We start from the raw sequence: 16,764 nt of genomic DNA, 5'->3' as shown, positions 1-16,764 counted from the left end.
ACAATTTAAACACAAAAGTTTTCATTTATTAAATGAAAAATGTGACCTCTTCAATCATTAAAAGTGGCAACAATATTTTTAAGCTTATTTGTGTTAAATAAGCGAAAGCAGGAAACAAGCAAAGCTACACAGGAATTGTAAACATGTGGAACTAGTGCAATCTGATTTGATCCAATCCTTTGAAACACTTGGCATTGTATCTTACTTTAGGCAGATATGCAGCACAGCTTCCATTTAGGATGCGGTTGTAAGATAACTAATAGGAGACATTAAACTCAGAATTTGTTTTGCACTGAGAATGTAATTTTCTCTATGAACAATTGCAAAATCTTATTCCGCAATGACTTTTAATTTTTTTTCTACTTTAGATTTTGTAATATACAAGGATGCAGTTTGTTCATGGCATTGTTAACCCTCTTCCTGAATCTTGCTGGTTCCCTTTTAGTTTCTGAATTTGTATGTGACAGTGACTAGGGGTGAAATGCATGAGCAGAACAGACTTGCTGCTTCAGAATTTCATCGATTTTTAAAATACAAGCTGAAATATACCTTCAAGATATTACACTTGTTTCACAAATTGGTTTATTTACTTTCTCAAAAATGAAATATGGTCAGGTTTGTAGTTAGAAATACAAAAAGACTTTGATTTGCTTTCTCAGGTTGTTATATTACTATAGATTAGCAAGCAGAGAATTGATCAGGGAATAGACAAAAACAGAGGAAAATACATTCCACAAATTCTGACTTTAAAATAGAACCATCAGAATATTACATGCCTGACATACAAACTATAGCTTCTTTAAATGCTTGACGAGTATAATTTATATTCATGAAATGAAAATAATGTCAATATTACTTATAATTTAAAATGTTAAATGTGAAATATAAGCAATTTTATTAATTGAGTGTTACTGATGAACAGGTAGTGCTTATTCCTGAGGTGGTCAATGACTGTGACGTTGGTGGTGCACTCTTGTCATTTGTATCAGTTTTGCCACTAACTAATTCCTCTGTGTTCCTTTCTGGCTTCAATAAGATAATATAACATTTAGGAACAAAAAGACAAGCAACCAAGCCAAAACTAGATGCCAAAATGGCAAACATCTCAACAGCAACCATATATTTTCCCCGAGTGCTTAAATAGGCTGGGATAAAAGAAATCCAAACAATAAAAAAAACAAGTAAGGCAAAAGTCATAAACTTAGCTTCATTGAAGTTATCAGGTAATTTCCGAGCAATGAATGCAAAAACAAAGCAAATAGCAGCCAGTAATGCATCGTACCCTAACACACAACACAGAAATACAACAGACCCTTCATTGCATTCCATAATTATTTTGATATTTTGAGACTGTGTATTCTTGACAGGGTATGGGGGGAGAATTATTAACCAAGCTGCACAAAGACAAGCATGGCATGAAACAAAGATCAGTGCAATAATTCTTTGCTGCAAAGGGCTGAAAAGTTTTTCTGTTGTGTCTTCAGGTGACTTTCCTTTGGTTTTTCTGGCTTTGAGCATCAGATTAACAGCCTTTGATAACATGCATGAAAGGCAAGTAGCAAAACTAATAGCAAGAAGAACTTGTCGTGTCATACAGGACCATGCCACTGGCTCACCAACAAAGACAACTGAGCTGAGAAAGCATATAACTAATGAAAATAACAGCACAAAGCTTAGTCCACAATTGTTAGCTTTTACAAGGGCAGTATCCTTTCGAATCAAGTAAGCAACAGCAATGGCTGTGGCAACACAGGCCCCAAAAATCGATAGCGCTATTAATGCCAATCCCAATGGATCATTGTAGCCAAGATATTCGATCACTTTATGCACACATTCATCTCTGTTTTCATTGGACCAGTAATCTTCAGGACACTGAATGCATTCCCTTGAATCTGTTAAATAAACATGAAAATCTTATTATGTTATTGACCATATGTACTATAATGCACTATATATATTAATATGTATTATTTAGGCCTACAGTATACAACTTCACTAAAACAGCTCAAATGGCTATTACTTTGATAAATATATACACTTAAACAACCATTGTTACACAGTTGATGCACAGTACTATTTTTCTCCTAACTTTTAAACCTAGCAAATAAGCAATTCTTGTGCTACAATGGGTAGTGTCACTATCTCTGAGGCAGGAACGATAGATTTGAGTCCTGTCCCAGGAGTCATAGAGTCATAGAGATGTACAGCAAGGAAACAGACCCTTCGGTCCAACCCATCCATGCCGACCAGATACCCCAACGCAATCTACTCCCACCTGCCAGTCCCCAGCCCATATCCCTCCAAACCCTTCCTATTCATATACCCATCCAAATGCCCCTTAAATGTTGCAATTGTACCAGCCTCCACCACATGCTCTGGCAGCTCATTCCATACACGTACCACCCTCTGCGTGAAAATGTTGCCCCTTAGGTCTCTTTTAGATCTTTCCCCTCTCACCCTAAACCCATGCCCTCTAGTTCTGGACTCCCCGACCCCAGGGAAAATACTTTGTCTACTTATCCTATCCATGCCCCTCATAATTTTGTAAACCTCTATAAGGTCACCCCTCAGCCTCCGACGCTCCAGGGAAAACATCCCCAGCCTGTTCAGCCTCTCCCTGTAGCTCAAATCCTCCAACCCTGGCAACATCCTTGTAAATCTTTTCTGAACCCTTTCAAGTTTCACAACATCTTTCCGATTGGAAGGAGACCAGAATTGCATGCAATATTCCAACAGTGGCCTAACCAATGTCCTGTACATGCACAACATGACCTCTCAACTCCTGTACTCAATACTCTGACCAATAAAGGAAAGCATACCAAATGCCTTCTTCACTATCCTATCTACCTTCAACTCCATTTTCAAGGAGCTATGAATCTGCACTCCAAGGTCTCTTTGTTCAGCAACACTCCCTAGGACCTTACCATTAAGTGTATAAGTCCTGCTAAGATTTGCTTTCCCAAAATGCAGCACCTCGCATTTATCTGAATTAAACTCCATCTGCCACTTCTCAGCCCATTTGCCCATCTGGTCCAGATCCTGTTGTAATCTGAGGTAACCCTCTTCGCTGTCCACTACACCTCCAATTTTGGTGTCATTTGCAAACTTACTAACTATACCTCTTATGCTCACATCCAAATCATTTCTGTAAATGACAAAAAGTAGAGGGCCCAGCACCGATCCTTGTGGCATTCCACTGGTCACAGGCCTCCAGTCTGAAAAACAACCCTCCACCACCACCCTCTGTCTTCTACCTTTGAGCCAGTTCTGTATCCAAATGGCTAGTTCTCCACCATGTGTCAGATACAGACCACCAGTCAATAAAACACAAGCCAGGGACACAGCCTGACAGAACGGATTCAGGATGATCCAGGTAATGATCACAGACGCTCACAAATACAGACAAGAAATTGCACGCCAAAAATCGTTGATTTCAAAAGCCACCAATTTAGGAATGGACCCGGACCATAGAACAGGCCGTCACCATAGGACAGAACAGGACCACACACCGCAAAAAAAGCAGCAGTACAAGAAAAAAATGGCCAAACTAACACACAACAGAGAGGACACCACAACACACATCTGGCCCACAGACAGCTCACAGACACGGAAAGAACAATACTGGCCAAGGGACTCAACTACAACCACAGGGACGCCAAGACAGCAGACTTCCTAGCAGCACTAGAATGCACACTCAGGAACAATGGACTGACAGAAGAGACACAACAAACAGTGAGACAAAGTATCGTACCTCTGATAACAAGGAAAAGACAAACACATAACCTCAACACCAAGGAGAGGGAAGCATTAAAATCACTAAGAAACAATAAGAACATAATCATACTACCAGCAGACAAAGGCAGAATGACGATCATCCTAGACAGAGAGCAGAGTACATCCAAAAAGCGCAACAACTACTTGCAGATACCGACACCTACCAAAAGAGGGAGTTTGACCCCACCCCACAGCTCACCAATAGGATAAACAACACACTGAGGAACCTACAAAAAAATGGACAGATAACCAGGTTCGACCTACAGAGAATGAAACCTGAAAGCAACCACACCCCCAGATTCTATGGACTACCTAAAGTGCACAAACCAGACATCCCACTCAGACCCATAGTATCACTACCAGGGACATCAACACACAAATTGGCTAAAGAACTACAGCAGAACCTGAAACACCTGATCAGCGGATCCAGACACTCTATACAGTCAACACAGGAATTCTTGGACATCATCAGAAATATACACATAGATAAGGAAGAAACCATGGTCTCATTCGATGCAATGGCACTGTTCATCTCTATCGACAAAACCCTAGCCAGAGAAACAATAGCCAACCTGCTGGACATACAGAACAGAGAACAGGACGTTGAACCTATCAACAAAGACGGCATACTCAAAACTACTGGACCTGTGCCTCACAACACACTTCACATTCAACAACCAAATATATGAACAAATCAACGGCACACTCATGGGCTCACCCATCTCTGGATTCATAGCAGAAGCGGTAATGCAAAGATTAGAACAAACAGTCTTACAATTAAATTCAACCCAAACTCTGGGTCAGATATGTGGATGACACCTTTGTAATCATTAAAAACACAGAAATAGAGAACACACACAGGATCATCAACGCCACACTCACGGGAATCCGATTCACTAGAGAGGAAGAAAAGGACAACCAACTCCCATTCCGAGACGTGATGGTACAGAGAACACCTAACGGAGAATTCACCACAAAGGTATACAGGAAAGCCACACACACAGACCAAGTCCTGAACTATGAAAGCAACCACCCCAAAACACACAAAAGAAGTTGCATCAAGACACAATTCAAAAGGGCCACAACACACTGCAATACACCAGAACTGCAAAAAGAGGAAGAAGAACACCTCTACAATGTATTCGCCAAAAACAGATAGCCGCGCAATTTCATCAACAGATGCCTAAGAGAAAGACAATGGAACGAGGACATGCCGCAACCCAAAGGACTAGCCACACTACCATCCATCAAGAGCATTTCTGAACTGACAGCCAGACTACTGCGACCACTAGGACTCATAACAGCACACAAACCAACAGCCACCCTCAGACAACAACTCACTAGAATGAAGGAACCGATACCCAGCATGAGCAAAACCAATGTAGCGTACAAAATCCCATGCAAGGACTGCACAAAACACTACATAGGACAAACAGGAAGACAGCTAACGATCCGCATCCATGAACACCAACTAGCCACGAAACGACACGACCAGCTATCCTTAGTAGCCACACACTTAAATGACAAGCAACATGAATTCGACTGGGACAACACTACTATTATAGGTCAAGCCAAACAGAGAACAGTCAGGGAATTCCTAGAGGCATGGCATTCATCCACAGATTCAATCAATAAGCACATCGACCAGGACCCAATATACCGGCCACTGCAGTGGACAGCTGGAACTGACAACCGGAAGCGGCAGATACAAATTACTATAAATGCCAGAGGAAACATCACAGAAGCGCTTCACAGGAGGCTCCCAAGCACTGAGGATGTCACCTAGACAGGGGACGAAACATCTGCAACACAAATTCCCAGCTCAGCGAACAGAACCACAACAGTTAGTTCTCCCTGTATTCCATGAGATCTAACCTTGCTAATCAGTCTCCCATGGTGAACTTTGTCGAACGCCTTACTAAAGTCCATATAGATCACATTTACTGCTCTGCCCTCATCAATCTTCTTTGTTACTTCTTCAAAAAACTCAATCAAGTTTGTGAGACATGATTTCCCACACACAAAGCCATGTTGACTATCCTGAATCAGTCCTTGCCTTTCCAAATACATGTACATCCTGTCCCTCAGGATTCCCTCCAACAACTTGCCCACCACCGAGGGAGGTCAGGCTCACCAGTCTATAGTTCCCTGGCTTGTCTTTACTGCCCTTCTTCACCAGTGGCACCACGTTTGCCAACCTCCAGTCTTCCGGCACCTCACCTGTGACTAGCAATGATACAAGTATCTCAGCAAGAGGCCCAGCAATCACTTCTCTAGCTTCCCACAGAGTTCTGGGGTACACCTGATCAGGTTATGGGGATTTATCCACCTTTAGCCGTTTCAAGAAATCCAGTACTTCCTCCTCTGTAATCTGGACATTTTGCAAGATGTCACCATCTATTTCCCTACAGTCTATATCTTCCATATCCTTTTCCACAGTAAATACTGATGCAAAATATTCATTTAGTATCTCCACCATTTTCTGTGGCTCCACACAAAGGCTGCCTTGCTGATCTGTGAGGGGTAAAAACAATGACTGCAGATGCTGGAAACCAGATTCTGGATCAGTGGTGCTGGAAGAGCACAGCAATTCAAGCAGCATCTGTGAGGGGGCCTATTCTCTCCCTAGTTACCCTTTTGTCCTTAATATATTTGTAAAAACCCTTTGGATTCTCCTTAATTTTATTTGCCAAAGCTATCTCATGTCCCCTTTTTGCCCTCCTGATTTCCCTCTTAAGTATACTCCTACTTTCTTTATACTCTTCTAAGGATTCACTCGACCTATCCTGTCTATACCTGACATATGCTTCCTTCTTTTTCTTAATCAAACCCTCAATTTCTTTAGTCATCCAGCATTCCCTATACCTACCAGCCTTCCTTTTCACCCTGACAGGAACATACTTTCTCTGGATTCTTGTTATCTCATTTCTGAAGGCTTCCTATTTTCCAGCCGTCCCTTTACCTACGAACATCTGCCCCCAATCAGCTTTCAAAGGTTCTTGCCTAATACTATCAAAATTGGCCTTTCTCCAATTTAGAACTTCAACTTTTAGATCTGGTCTATCCTTTTACATCACTATTTTAAAACAAATAGAATTATGGTCGCTGGCCCCAAAGTGCTCCCCCTCTGACACCTCAGTCACCTGCCCTGCCTTATTTCCCAAGAGTAGGTCAAGTTTTGCACCTTCCCTAGTAGGTACATCCACATACTGAATCAGAAAATTGTCTTTTACACACTTAAGAAATTCCCCTCCATCCATACCTTTATCACTGTGGCAGTCCCAGTCGATGTTTGGAAAGTTAAAATCCCCTACCATAACGATCTATTATTATTACAGATAGCTGAGATCTCCTTGCAAGTTTGTTTCTCAATTTCCCTCAGACTATTGGGGGGTCTATAATACAATCCCAATAAGGTGATTATCCCTTTCTTATTTCTCAGTTCCACCCAAATAACTTCCCTGGATGTATTTCCGGGAATATCCTCCCTCAGCACAGCTGTAATGCTATTCCTTATCAAAAATGCAACTCCCCCTCCTCTCTTGCCTCCCTTTCTATCCTTCCTGTAGTATTTGTATCCTGGAACATTAAGCTGCCAGTCCTGCCCATCCCTGAGCCATGTTTCCGTATTTGCTATGATATCCCAGTCCCATGTTCCTAACCATTCCAAGTGCATCTGCCTTCCCTGTTAGGCCCCTTGCATTGAAATAAATGCAATTTAATGTATTAGTCCTACATTGTCCCTGCCTGCCCTGACTGTTTGACTCACTTCTGTTCTCAGCTGTACCCATGTCAGATCAATCTCTTTCCTCACTACTCCCTGGGTCCCGACCCCCCATCTTACTTGTTTAAATCCACCCAAGCAGTTCTAGCAAATTTCCCTGCCAGTATATTAGTCCCCTTCCAATTTAGGTGCAATCCATCCTTCTTGTACAGGTCACTTGTACCCCAAAAGAGATTCCAATGATCCAAAAATGTGAATCCTTCTCCCATGCACCAGCTCCTCAGCCATGCATTCATCTGCTCTATCCTCCTATTCCTGGCTTCACTAGCTCGTAGCACTGGGAGTAATCCAGATATTATTACCCTTGAGGACCTCCTTTTTAAATTTCTGCCTAACTCTCTGTAATCTCCCTTCAGAATCTCAACCTTTTCCCTTCCTATGTCGTTCGTTCCAATGTGGTCAATGACCTCCTGCTGGCCCCTCTCCCCCATGAGAACATTCTGCAACCTCTCTGAGACATCCTTGATCCTGGGAAACGACACACCATTCTGCTTTTTCTATGCCTGGACACAGAAACATCTGTTTGTACCTCTGACTACAGAATCCCCTAACACAATTGATCTCTTGGAAGCCAACGGACCCCTCATTGCATTAGAGTCAATCTCAATACCAGAAACTTGGCTGTTCGTGCTACGTTCCCCTGAGAATCCATCACCCCCTACATTTTCCAAAACAACATACCTGTTTGAAATGGGTATATCCACAAAAGACTCCTGCCCTAGGTGCCAACCTCTCTCACCCTTCGTGGAGTTAACCCATCTATGTGACTGTATCTGAGACTTTCTCCCCTTCCTATAACTGCCATCCATCACATACTGTTGCTGTTGCAAATTCCTCATCGCTTCTCTCTGTCTCTCCAACCGATCCATTCGATCTGATAAGATTCGCATCCAACAGCATTTATAGCAGATATAATCCGCAGTAACCCTTAAACTCTCTCTTTAAACTCCCACATCTGACAAGACAGAACTTGATGATAAAGGCATAGGCATCATAACAAGGGTGTTCTTAACCTGCAAATCCTTCCAACTGCAGACCATAAAGGCTCGGAGAGATCTCTTGGTGGAAATATGTTGGAGCCCCCACCATCACTTAGCAAAATTCCAGAAATGCAATAATTTTGCCTTCCTGAATGAACACACTGTCATCAAATGAGCAATGTTTATTTACGCCCATTTCAGATAATGTTATTTTAAGTCAAATATATATCAAATTATTGTATTTTATTTGCATGGACTCTTATTTCTCACTAATAGGACAGATGTAATGCTCAGAGAAAGTGAGGACTGCAGATGCTGGAGATCAGAGTCGAAAGATGTGGCACTGGGAAAGCACAGCCGGTCAGACAGCATCTGAGGAGCAGGAGAATCGACGCTTGAGGCATAAGCCCTTCATCAGGATTTTGGCGGGGGGATGGCTGAGAGATAAGTAAGACGGTGGGTGGGGTTGGGGCTGGGCAGAAGATAGCTGGGAAGGCAGTACATAGGTGGGAGGTGATGGTGATAGATCGGAGCAGAGGGTGTAGTGGAGAGATGGGAAAGATGATGAACAGGTAGGACAGTTCAAGAGAGCAGTGTTGAGTTGGAAGATTGGATCTGAGTTGAGATGGGGGAGGAGAGATGAGGAAACTGGTGAATTCGATTTTGATGCCATGTGGTTGGAGGGTTCCAAGGTTGAAGATGAGGCGTTCTTCCTCCAGGCGTTGGGTGGCTTGGATTTTGCAATGGAGGCGAACCAGGACTTGCATGTCCTTGGCGGAGTGGGAGGAGAAGTTGAAATGGTCAGCCAGAGGGCAGTGCAGTTGTTTGGTACGTGTGTCCCAGAGATGTTCCCTGTAACGTTCCATGAGTTGGCATTCTGTCTCCCCAGTGCTCGCCCCTGTAGTGAGTGTGATGCAGAAGAACATTTATTCTGGTGGTAAAATGGGGTCCAATACCACTTTTCTGCCATTGTTCAGGGTAGGACTGTGACTTAAAGGTCTCATCCCTCCACCATTGGTATTCATCCAGCAGTGGGTGGAGCATTGTTACATTGGAGGACCAAAAAGCAAACTCTCTTGGTGTTGCTTGAAGGCTCCCAGTGGGTATTGCTCACAAGAGGTGCCTCTCTTCAAAGCATTCAGTGTCTGATCAAGATACCTGATAGTGGGAAAATAGAGAGGGAAGTCTACTGAAAGTAATCACCTGCCCTTGCTGCCATCCCAACCCCATCTAAGAATCCCACCCCCTCACCTCGTCTGCATGTGGATCCTGGGTCTCAGGTGGGTACAGGCCCAGTCTGACACCCTGCAGTCACATTGCTGAGCAAATGACTGTCAGCCTTTGACTCTGGGAAAATCTGGAAAAGTCCACTTAGCACTTGATGCAGTATGCCTTCATAGAAAAAGATGATGCAGGTTTCTAGTTCTGTGACTGCACTGAATAGAGCACTTGACATTTGTTCTTTTTGGGAAAAGTGAGTGAATTGATCTCATGCAATACCATGATGACTTCTGTATCACAATATAGAATTGAGTGTCTATCTTTCAATCACATGACTAACCGGTTCTGTATGGATATAGGCACATTTACAATTCATTATACCCCATCACAGTGTTAAGTCTCCAGCAGGCCTCCCTGAATAGGATATATTGTTGTTCCTGTCATTTTGTTATTTTATCATTCAGAATTTGATGAGGTGAATGGTATGTGCTCACCCATCTCCAGCACATAAAAACGTAGTCAGCAGTTCACCAACTTTATAGGTGGCTGTCCACAGTGATATTAACTGGAGCAAATCTTTACACATTAAAATAGACTTCCATCCTTCAGCAGCACCAGTCCTATTCACAAGAGCTGTAACACAGTCAGAATGGCTAGCAGCTGAGTAGCTCCAGCAGTGGTAGGGACGGCTGCTGAGATAATGAGCAAATCCTGAAAGAAAGATCATGGATGCTAGTTGGAAAGCTAACTCAGCAACTTTTAGTCAGGGATGGTTTGCAAACACTAGTAAGAGAGGGATGGGAGGTTACATTTGAGAGGTATGGGGCAGAGACACAAAGGTCAGGCACCATCTTGTGGATGCCCCAATGAATACACAGGATGCCCTAAAGCAGGTACTCCAACCCCATATCTCAAGTTGGGAAAATAGCCAACTAGCCATTTTCCTTCTATCTGCCCCAACCCACTATACCTCCACAGCAGATTGGACGTACGCCCTTAAATAGCATTTTTAAGCAAGTTAACGGCTGTGCTCGGCCTAAGGACATCTTATCTGCCAGCTATAATGTAGAGGACAGTTCAGTGGTGGCCAGGAAGTTGATTCACTAACCATCTGTTTTATTTTACATGCTTATGCCACCTGCAAGTACATTAGCAGGGAAGCCATAAAACTATATGCCCCCACTTCATTTAACACACTTAATAAAACTTACTATTGTTTTCTTCTGTTTTTAAGCTATTAACTTCAAGTTTTATTTTCCAAATTCTAAATGGCTTTTCAAAATGTCTTATTAACCTTCTTCAATTACTGCCAAGAAAGCTATGCTCACAGATTAATGGGATGTGATAAGGATAATGATGATAATGTTACAAGTGCTATGTTGGATATCTGGCACTGAGTATTATGCAATGGTAGTATTTAGGTGTATGCCAGGAAATTCTTCCAATCTATTTCCTCAAAATAAGGATGTTAAATGGAGATCAAGAATCTTCTCCATCAAGGCTAAAAAGTCTGGAGCATGTACCATTATATCTTCCACCCAGTTTATACTAACCAATTACAATGTAGTGTTAAAACAGATTTTAGAAATAACCTGAGCGCCTTTGGTTTTTACCTCAACCTTAACCTTACCACCTCCAGAGTCCTCAACCCCCACCGCACCCGCTACCGAGAGAACTGTTCAGTATGAAGTGAGCAAAGAGAAAGAAAACATTAGTAAAATTTAGAGAATAGAAGCAATGTAAAACACTAAATTTAAAAATCTAATACTACAGACCTGTGCATTAGGGTCTATATTTTCACCATAATGGAGAATAGGTGAGAATGGAACTTACAAGTCCCACCTCCAAATACAGCACTTTCCAGTTTCACAGGGCAGAAATAGGTGGGATTGGAATTTATGCATGTGCAACTCACGGAGGCTGCTAGCAGCTATGTATGGAAGTGGGATTTTGGTAGCCTTGGCGTGTGAAACAGAAGTATGCATGGTAGACCCAAGTAATGCAGATCTGAATCTTGTCTATTTTTATGAGAACAAGGATCCCTTTTGGACAGATAAAGTATCCCTTTGGATACCTCAGGGTTCCTTTGGTGAAGGTGAGGTACCCTTTGTTGGATGTCAGATGCTGTTTGAAGGAGGGTCAGTTGCTCTTCAGGGAAGATCAGGTGCACTTTGAAATTGTTTAATATAGACATAAATGTGCATTAAAAGTGCATAAACTCATTATCATCAAGCTTATCAGAACGGTCCACAGACCTGTCAAAGGAGCTTGTCATAAATATAAGAAGTCTTAAAAAGGGGACCTGTCGAGAGCAGGTGTCAAATATATCAAGAGAACCTGTCAAAGGGACCTACCAAATGTGTCAAGAGGATTTATCAGAGGACACCATCAAGCTTTCATGGTATTTAAATGACATGTCTTATTAGTCTTTTGTTAAGAATGCCTAGAGTGTTAAAATAAATACTTGTTATTTCATTCTGTCTGGTGTGATAGGCCTGAGGGTTTCCATTACTGGATTATTGTGGTTTGACTGATTTTCCAACCATCCATAATCAGAGTAGATTGGCTTTCACTTCACAGTTTTGATTGAAGTTGTACACTCTTTGATGTGGGACTTTGAATTCCAATGTTTGTTATAAATGATCTGCACTTGCATGACATATCATTAAAACATTTTATTTAATTGAAGGACTGTAAATATAATAAATAGGTTTTATGGAAGATTTTTTTTTCAAAACAATGAAATCAGCAGTAAGTACTTAGAGATGTATTTTATCTCAAATTTGCACTGGTCCTGAGGTTCACCCATGGTGAATACTAAATGAATGGCGTGGGAAGTGTAAAGGCACAATATACTGAGTGAATGGACATGGGTTGGCATCAGTTAGTACTAAGTTGGGAGAAAAGCTATAAAGGGTCATGGAGGTGTGTACAGGGCACATCTTGGTATAGCGTGAATAAGGTGTTATGGAGGATAGATAGAGGACACATCCTTGCTTGGAGGCCATGAGGGGCCATAGAGCTTGTTTGGAGGAACCATAGCCTGACATAGAAAGAGCATAAGAGGACATAATGTTTAATTGAGAGTGTTAATACTGACATTGGGTGCATGAGGAGCCATGGGAGTAGATAGGAGTCATACAATGGCATGAACGCTGCATGGGGAGTGTGTGGGGGGAGCTTGAGGGATGGGAGCTGGAGAGATATTTCTTTAGTTTTAAACTTCAGACACAGTGCTGGATTCAAGTCAGGTCTTCAGTCCAGCCCACCTCCATTCTGGACTCCAATTTCAAATCTCGCCCACCTAGATAATAAGGTAAGACTAGGACAATCACACAAGAAATCTCACTGAGCCTCGCAGATAGAAATTTTGCAGGGAATTTGACAAAAATGACACTGAGCCAATTTCTGGTAAAATACAGCTCTATATTTCTGTGTGCTGCTGGGTTTCCAATATAGATTTTATGTAGTTTTGTAACTGCAAATTTATTTTACTAATTGCTCATATTACAGTAGCAGAGTCATAGAGATGTATAGCATGGAAATAGAGCCTTCAGTCCAATTCGACCGTGGATCCAGAAATCCTAAATTAATCTATTTCCCATTTGCCAGCATTTGGCCCATATACCTCTAAATCCTTCCGATTCATATACCCAACCAGATGCCTTTTAAATGTTGTAATTGTACCAGCCTCCACCACCTTCTCAGGCAACTTATTCCAAAGACACACCACCCTCTGCATGAAAACGTTACCCATTTGATCCCTTTTGAATCTTTCCCCTCTCACCTTAAACCTGTGCCCTCTAGTTTTGGACTACCCTACCCTGGGAAAAAGACCGTGGCTATTTACCCTATCCATGCCCCTCATGATTTACAAACTTCCCTAAGGTCACCCCTCAGCCTCCAATGCTCCAGGGAAAATAACCCGAGCCTACTCAGCCTCTCTGTATAGCGCAAGCCTTCCAACCCTGGCAATATCCTTGTAAATCTTTTCTGAACCCTTTCAAGTTTCACAACATCTTTTCTATAGCACTGAACTGAATTAGCAGTTATTTGAGTGAATCAACCATTAAATTTGTGCTGATTACAACACACCATCCTGGAGTCATGTTTGCAGCTGCAGAAATTATTGTTTGTATTCCTAACTAATTAATCCCTTACCGAAAATGTGTTGCTGGAACAGTGCAGCAGGTCAGGCAGCATCGAGGGAACAGGAGAATCGACGTTTCGGGTATAAGCCCTTCTTCAGGAAGGGCTTATGCCCGAAACGTCGATTCTCCTGTTCCCTCGATGCTGCCTGACCTGCTGCGCTGTTCCAGCAACACATTTTCAGCTCTGATCTCCAGCATCTGCAGACCTCACTTTCTCCCCTAATTAATCCCTTATCAATATCATTCATACTTTCTTCTTTCTCCCCTCCTGGACTGTTTGGCCACTTGTGGTGCCAGGAGCTTGGCTCTGACTGCACTCTCTTCAGAACGCTACCAGCACCCTCTTCAGTTTTCAAATGGAAAACCAATTTGTGAGTGGTACTCGTGCACTATCTGCCTGATTCTGTATGGCTGCCTGGTGGTCGCCCATTCTTTTATTTTGAGCTGTGGTGTGATCCATTCTGTGTTCATTAAATGTTAATCTTTCAATGTTCTTCAGGTATAGTCAAATATGTAGTTGAACTACATAATTTTAACACTTGCATTAAGGGGCAGCATGGTGGCTCAGTGGTTAGCACTGCTGCCTCACAGTGCCAGGGACCTGGGTTTGATTCCCACCTTGGGGGACTGTCTGTGTGGAGTTTGCACATTCTCCCCATGTCTGTGTGGTTTTCCTCCCACAATCACAAAGATGTGTGGATCAGATGAATTGGCTGTGCTAAATTGCCCATAGTGTTTGATGTGTTAGTCAGGGGTAAATATAGGGTAGGGGAATGGGTCTCGGTAGGTTACTTTCCAGAACGCTTGGTGTGGACTTGTTGGGCCGAAGGGCCTGTTTCCATATTGTAGGGAATCTAATACTAATACAGTATTTTAATGTATGTGAAATTATACTGTAAGCTTTAGGTGTAATGTTAGAAAATTATAATAGGCAGCGTTACCTGCACACTAGGATTTTAGATTTGTAATCTCCAACAGTTTCCATCCATTAGTTATAAAATTTGATTTCATTTTGTTTTATTATTTCAGTATTATATTTCATATTAAATGATTTCACAAACCTGTCTCATTAGTTATCTCGCCATCAGCACATGGAATGCAGTCAAAGCAACAAACAGGTTCCCCTTGGCGAATGCCCTTCCTGGTACCAGGCTGACAGCTCTCACTGCATACAGAAAATGGAGGCTGTCCAAATGAAATAGTGATACAAGTTAAGTAGGATTTTTGAAAGAGCAATTTACACAAAAAAATCTGATTTTTTCTAGTGCACAGGAAAATTACAAGTTAGAGAAACAGCTTTATTAAAATCATAGAACAGTAAAACTCATTATATCAATAGTAGTACATATGTTATGAAACCTACTAGAGGACTAATGTCCTTTTTGAATGTATGAAATGATAACAATTCTTCAATGCATTGAGGAGACCACATCTGGAGTACTGTGTATAGTGCCCGATACTTATAGTACTTATGGAAGGATGTAAACGTATTGAAAGCAGTTCAGAGAAGGTTCACTAGCCGAACAGGTTGCCTTACAAGGAGTGGCTAGACTGAGCATGCTCTGGTGCTTAGAATGGCAGAAGTGACTTAATTGAACTATATAATATTCTGAGTGGACTTGATTGGATAGATTCTTCATTACCAAAGGGTTGAAAGATTATCAAGAATATGCTGAAATTTAAAGCTGAGGTTAACATCAGATCAGCCATGAATTTATTGAATGGCAGAACAGGTTCAAAGGACAGAATGGCCTATTCTTGTTCCTTGATCATATGTTCTTGTGTTCTAACTTGGGGCAAAGCAGAAATACCTCTCATTCTGGAATGGTTTGTGCACCATTACAAATAACAAATTTGAATTCAGTGCTTATTTTATACATAAAGTTCTTTTAGTTTATTGAGGCATCTGCTGACAACACAGGGCATCTCATAAAAACATGCAAATTGAGACCTGTGGGTAATTGCGATTTTGCTACATTGTTCAGTAAATAATTCAACCCAACACTAGATGAGGAAGACATGACAGGATAGGATTGGAATGCTAAATGGAGGCAATACTTAAAGGGGCGCAGATACTCAGATCTTCAGGATTTGCTGTTGTGATTTTTGGGTCCTCAGTAGGTTTATGTATCATGCCCCGAATAAACAGTCACAGCTTATGATAGGTGGCATTCAGACTTCATAGTTCTGGATAAAGAGAGAAATAGAGAAACAATAACAATGATAGTATGAATCTCAAGTATTGGAAAGAGAAGCATGTGAAAGATATCAGGAAATGTAAGTTGCTTCCAGGAAGTCTTATCCAATCCAAAGGGTTTATAAACCAAGTGATATTTTTCCTCACTATCTCTGAGGAGCTGACAATGGGAGACTCTGCGCCACCAGCCCAGCAACCATTTAACTTTAAAGTCTGCTGAAACAATTTGCTGTTTGTGGGCTAGGTTATCATGCCCAGCCAGTGGCTCTCAAAGAAACCACATACCTTAAAATTCATGATTCATGGACTTTCCAAGATGCTGCACAACACATCTCCTGTATCGTTCAGGCTATTGTACACAGTGGCATCTAATGGGTCATCAATGTCAAAAATAAAACAACTCTATTGATATCAACAATCAAGATGAGAGTATTCTTGGATTTCCAGCAATATACAATTGCTGTCTTGTCCAGAGTTTACAGACTGCACTCAGGTAGCTATGACTGAACACAAAAACCTAGCCAGTAATTTTCATGAATAGAGTCTAATTGCTATAGAGGGACCACGCAGTACCAATTTCACAGGCAATGATCATAATATCTTCAGCCAGGAACATAGGACCTGGGATGCTTTGGATTAGTCCTCGACTATCTCTCT

The 16,764-nt window shown here is 41.8% G+C and overlaps 1 protein-coding gene across 1 annotated transcript in view; it reads right to left on the bottom strand.

The window, feature by feature from the left end:
* Positions 1 to 387: 387 nt before the first annotated feature.
* vmn2r1 (vomeronasal 2, receptor 1) overlaps positions 388 to 16,764 on the bottom strand; it is a 39,319-nt gene continuing 22,942 nt past the window's right edge. Inside the window, exons 5-6 of the mRNA XM_043703011.2 lie at positions 14,972 to 15,095; positions 388 to 1,892 (exon numbers count right to left, since the gene is read on the bottom strand). Coding sequence (XP_043558946.2) covers positions 898 to 1,892; positions 14,972 to 15,095 — 1,119 coding nt within the window. The 3' untranslated portion in view covers positions 388 to 897. The remainder of the gene's footprint in view (positions 1,893 to 14,971; positions 15,096 to 16,764) is intronic.

Source organism: Chiloscyllium plagiosum, unplaced genomic scaffold (assembly GCF_037043375.1).
Source record: "Chiloscyllium plagiosum isolate Xiang-an unplaced genomic scaffold, Cpla_swu_hap1 HiC_scaffold_13, whole genome shotgun sequence".
Lineage (NCBI taxonomy): Eukaryota > Metazoa > Chordata > Chondrichthyes > Orectolobiformes > Hemiscylliidae > Chiloscyllium > Chiloscyllium plagiosum.
Note: the sequence above shows the minus strand (reverse complement) of the source record. Positions and strands in the feature narration are given on the sequence as shown.